This window comes from Schistocerca gregaria, chromosome X (assembly GCF_023897955.1).
Source record: "Schistocerca gregaria isolate iqSchGreg1 chromosome X, iqSchGreg1.2, whole genome shotgun sequence".
NCBI lineage: Eukaryota > Metazoa > Arthropoda > Insecta > Orthoptera > Acrididae > Schistocerca > Schistocerca gregaria.
In genome coordinates, this window is record NC_064931.1 from 372,894,906 (window position 1) to 372,900,537 (window position 5,632).

The following is a 5,632-nucleotide window of genomic DNA, read 5'->3' on the forward strand; positions in this document are numbered from 1 at the left end:
ACACTAGATCGCGTGTTGATCGCCTGCATTCCTTTGTAACGTTTCGCTTACCATTACACTTCCTATCACAGTAACCACTCCAGTAAAGATTTCTTAGCTTATTTAATTGCGACCTTTCTCCCAGGAATCTATTTAAATGAAAAGCGACGCTCGTTTCTTTGAGTTTTCAACCCCCTTCCACTACACCCTAAAGAATAAGTTGGCAAGAATGACCTCAATGAGTCGTTACAGTTGAGAGGGCAACTAGGAGGGAGTGGGCTATTATAACAAGATCGGTTTAATTATATTCTGAGAAATGTAAAATTGGGATGAAATTAGTGAAATGCTATGAATATTATCAGTGAAATCCACTCCTCAATTACTGAATCTGCAGTTTAACAAGTATATCGTCACAAGACATTGTGGCACATGGTGTTTAGAACACAGGACGTATCAGTAGCAGTGCATTTATCATTTAAGTCATCTGAGCAAGCCACACCGATCCTCATTTTCACTAACAAACTGGTTTTTGGTAGTTCATGTCTGTACTTTCAGTGGCTTCATCCGAATTTATTCAGTTTGTTCCATTTCAGTGAATTTTAATCAATTGTGTATATGGTGTCTGCTCTTTCGGATATGTGCTAGAGAACAGACACCAAACACACAATTAACGTGAGGAGGACCAATTAATCATTTCAGTGCAGATGAACACCACACACTAGCTCTTAAGGGGAGTCGGCAAAATGCCATGAATAATGGAAATAATGGACAAGGGGTACTACATCAGTAGTGTGTGGATAAGTTGAAAATTTGGGTCTGACGGGAGGCGCGCTAGGGAGCGCAGTGGTCAACATATCTACCTAGTAAGCAGAAGTAGTACAAATTTTAAACTTTCCCACTGATTTCAATCAAAGCCCACTAGTGGCTAATGTCAGTCATTTCTTTGTGACTTAAGTCAGTTTGTTTATCTGTTTGTTACAGGGTAAGCCACCGTCTTCTGTCGTGCCCTTTCTCCTGCCGCGGTTACTCCAGAAGCGAGAACCTCATTGCTTCTGCAGAAAAAAAGGAGGAATACGTAACTGACAATGAATGTTTTAATCGACCTTGGGGACGATCTCAGGATTTCTTGTTAAGCAATTACTCGCAGTATGCTGGAAATCAATCTCTAATCCCAACCTGGCATATATTTTCATTTATCACGTTTGAAAACCGCCAGCTTTCTCGTCTTATCTATGTCTGAAATGCCATTAACATCAGTTTACACCCACAGGTTCTGCCGTTGATACGAAGTATGCTACGACAAGCATTGCTTTTCGGAACAATATTACGCGATTACCAATTTCTTGTATCTGAACGCTATTGCTTAAATCTGTATTTCGCGGTTTGTTTACGTGAAGTAAAAGAAGTGCCAACGCTAATTTTTAAGATAAATTACATTTAATTTCATGCAAATTAGTTAATTTGCCGTGGAAACAGATTTCCTTTCATGCCTAATTAAGTAATGAAAACACATTATGATGCAGAAAGGACAATTCTACGAAACGTTTCCATCTTTACTCCAGTTCTGATTTTCTTAACTACACTTCCGGGGAACATTCAAAGTCCCAGAATCATTTAAACGAAAGTGGAAAGTGATTCCTGACGAAAACGTAAATTTTCTTAACTGTAATGAAGGTTAATATTCTTGACATACGTAGACATCAGATAATATCAATGACATTATTTATTCAGAAGTCTTTGGTACACAACGGGAATGAAAGAGCATACCTTTGTCAGTAACAACTGGAATCCACACTTGAGGCCCAAAAAGGTCTAATCGGAGACCAGTTTTTCGCAGAATCATTGAAAAGCTTCTCAAACATTTCCAGTACCACAAGTATGGAGCATATCTGAAATCCAAGAACATTAATAAGTTGTAAGATAAAATACTAATATGCTGGATAACATAGGTCCAAAATAAATACAGACTTATTCGTGAAGACTATTGTGCAAAAATTACAAGGCATACAGAAAAACGAGGCGTCAGTGGATACAGCACATTAGTAAGATTTGAATCTTAACATGTGTCGTGGCGTATTTGCACTAGGAGTTACGCGTCTCAGAACATGTGGCAAACACGTCCTCTGCGAATCGCCGCTTCGAATAAGTTCACTACTCCAGATATTCAACCCAGTGAACAGGTTTCCAAACCAGATTAGTGTCGATGAATTGCACGCACATAGTGACGTTTACCGTATAACAAAACTTTGCCCGTAGTGAGCACCTATAACGTGACTTAAAAACTTCTAGTGAGACTATTCCACTGATATGTGGATATTTATGTGTGTCTTGATTATAGTCATTGTCCGAAACACGACTAAAATATGTTTAGGCCATTTCTAGATACTTTTAATGACGTTCATGGTTTCTCATTCAGCAGAAAAAAAAATTCTCGAGTACTGTAGTAATGTATACTCCGCTCCATGCTGTGTGAAAGGGAATCAAGCAAGAAAAAGCTTCATGACATCAATTTAACAAATGGTTTTAGTCATCAGTCCTATGCTGCATAAATTTTTAAAAAGCAAGAAGTCCTGAGTATCAGTGTTCAGTCAAGTCGATACGTAAACTATTACATTCCTAAGCTTAAAAATGTTCCGGGAAGGGGGGCAGGTACATTATTCGACTAGCTATTTAAAGACATTGTCGTTGAAAAAATGTAAATAAGTGAACATGAAATTTACAGATCTGAGTTAGATCTCACAATACTCCAAGAAACACACAGAGTTGCAGCATTTACATCAAAATAATTTACACATCCATTAACAGCGCTGGTGAAATCAAAATTATAGTAAATGGCTATAAAAATATGATTATATTACAGTTAAACCAGTAAGTATACTTATCAGACATTTCACACCATCAAACATTCCCAACAGAAGCGCCTAACTTGTTTTTCGCTACTGGTTGAGGCGAATGAGTACCGCTTCACTTCCCAGTTTTCCACGAGACCGAATTACCCCATCATCCAAATTAACTGCAGTGAACTCACAGCTCTCAACTGACTTTTGATAGTGCGGCCAGAAAAGAACAGAATCTAAGCGTTTGAAAGGCAATACCGAAGGATGCTGAAAATTACGTGGGCTGATGCCATTCTACACGAAATTGGCGGGCAAAGTAATTAAATAAACCTGGCAAGATTAGAGTCAGCAAGCCCCCTCTTACATCTGACCAGTCATTCTAAATATCTTAAATTGCATGTATTACGCTAAGCATGTAAGTTACGTTCAACGTAGTCTGCAACATTTAGAAATTACTATACAGAAAAGTTTGTAATAGTTAATGAGAAGTGAAAGAAACAATTACAGGAAGGTAGGTTTAAACTATGGACGCTAGCGGCAGTGGGCGTGAGAAGGCAGAAGAGGGAGAGAGGGACGCAATTAAATAATTAATGAAGATAAGGGGAGTGAGTGACTAAGCGTTACTAGGAAAAACTACGAACACTTGTTTTACTGTTTGGCAGTCGGAAAACTGGCCGTAGACAATTTCTGGGGAACGTAAGATGATGACAAAAGTGCTTTTGCTTCTTAAAACTAACAGGTCATTGAATTGTGAACGGACGGCAGCAACAGAGGGCGTTGCTAGTGCTTTTGTTTTACCGATGGTACAGCTAGGCTGCTAGGTAAGTCATTCACACCTGTTATTTCGAATATGATGAAATGACAGGTACTTCATCTCTGATGGGTAGTACTGAGGAGCGAGGCGCATTGATAGGCGATGGAGAAGACATAGCTTATGGCAGTCTCTTCCAACTCGTCTGGCTGCGACTGGTCGTATGAAGCTGGGACATGGACTAGTGCTGTAGATGTAACACGCAGAAGCAATCATATTAGTTCCGGCTGTGTAGTTTCCACCACTCTTGTTTTGTTCTGTTACACAGAACTAATCTAAATAAATGAGAGACAGCAGAAGTCTACGTTCCACATCCTGTGGAACGAGGCGCCGAATCTTTGAAGGAAGAGGCAAATTGAAGTCTTCCTGAAAGTGGCGACAGTATATTCTGCCCAGCTGAAATACTCACCCGAAGTTTCGTCCGCACTGTTTCCTGATGTACTGGAATACCGTCGAGAAGAACAGGAGGCACTTTTTCGCGGAATTATGAATGTATTAATTTCTTGTGGAATACTAAGATGACTTGCGACTTTTTCGCATGTAGTCTACGCACCAACTTTTGCGCTAATCTTACCCCTGGAGACAGATCATCGTTCACCTCAACGATCGGAGTATTATGTGGCGCACACACTAACTAGTACAAGAGACATGATAATAGGAAATACGTTAAAACATCAACAAATAACTTCCATGATACCACAGAGAGCGTAGAGGGGAAAACAAATCTAAAATACAATAAATAAGTGATATTTGGTTTAAGTGATGATCAGAGATGAAAGGAACAAAATCTAGACGAGTTGAATAAGCAAGCTAAGATAATGAAGTAATCATGACGTTATCTAAAAGCATGTTTTGAACAAATTTAACAAAACTACACTATTTCCGAAACCAAGCTTTGCTTATGCTTGTTCACATACTGTGTTGATGCATAGACAAATAATATCAAGCTACACTTTGCACCAAAATACGCACGCTTTTGTATTTCTTAGCATCGGGTACATATTTTTTCAAATACCTATGGAAATAATATGCCACAACTTCTATACAGAAAGTACCTACTGCTCGCTCCCCCCCCCCCCCCCCCCCCCCCCCCGCACCCCATTTTTATTTTATCTTTTTTTTTTTTCTCGCTTCGGTAATCTATCACCGGAATGTATGCCTGGAACTTCAGTACCAACCAAATACCATTAGAACAAACATGTGGGCCATGAATATAAGAATTTTATCCAAAATCTGAAATCAAATACTTGTGATGGGTGGTTAAACTTTATAGTTCAAAATTTCTAACTTTGATAGCGCACTGTTCAAATTACACGATTTGCAGACCATTACTGTCACCGTCGGTTGCAACTATGGTACCTTCACTTTCGGATCTAATTTTAGTTTTGCTCGAAGTACAGCATAGTTATTTCTGCTAAAAGAAATTTCAACGTACTTCTGCTCTCTATTCAAAACAGACATGCTGGAATGTTTACGATCACAGTCGTATCTGCATGCGTACTAGGTACGTTCGGGAGGGAGGGAGGTAGTAGTACAACGACAGCTTCGACCAGAGACGCCATCAACAAGGCAACTATTCGTCGGTACTACGTAACCACTATGTCATATACATTTATTTTAATTGCGATACTGGGACCCTTGTGGTAATATGAGTGTTTTAGGTGGGGAAGTTTTTGGTATCAGTTCATTCAAGCATTTTAAAATCTCGAAAATATCGGACCACAGGGGAAGAAAAAATGTTAAGCGATAACATAAACACTATTACCTTCCAACCTAACGTACACTATACGATGCATCGTTCTCTCACCGTAAGTTGTTTTTAGAAAATGTATTGACACATTTGTTGACTTCGCCAGTTTACAAACAAACTGACACCAGCCATTTACGTTCGACTACGCTACACACTAGTCTGTCATCATAACCTTCATTCCATGTACATATACACATTCTTTTTAACTGTCGTTGGTAACGTCACTGTTCTAAAAAGAACTATCGCGAACATCGT

At 39.1% G+C, this 5,632-nt stretch overlaps 1 protein-coding gene across 1 annotated transcript in view; it reads right to left on the reverse strand.

Annotated features, from left to right (window-relative positions):
* The window catches only part of LOC126298066 (uncharacterized), a 65,666-nt gene extending 60,570 nt beyond the window's left edge, over positions 1-5,096 (reverse strand). The window contains exons 1-2 of the mRNA XM_049989384.1: positions 5,063-5,096; positions 1,747-1,868 (exon numbers count right to left, since the gene is read on the reverse strand). Of these exons, the coding sequence (XP_049845341.1) occupies positions 1,747-1,868; positions 5,063-5,088 (148 nt within the window). The 5' untranslated portion in view covers positions 5,089-5,096. The remainder of the gene's footprint in view (positions 1-1,746; positions 1,869-5,062) is intronic.
* Positions 5,097-5,632: the final 536 nt, after the last annotated feature.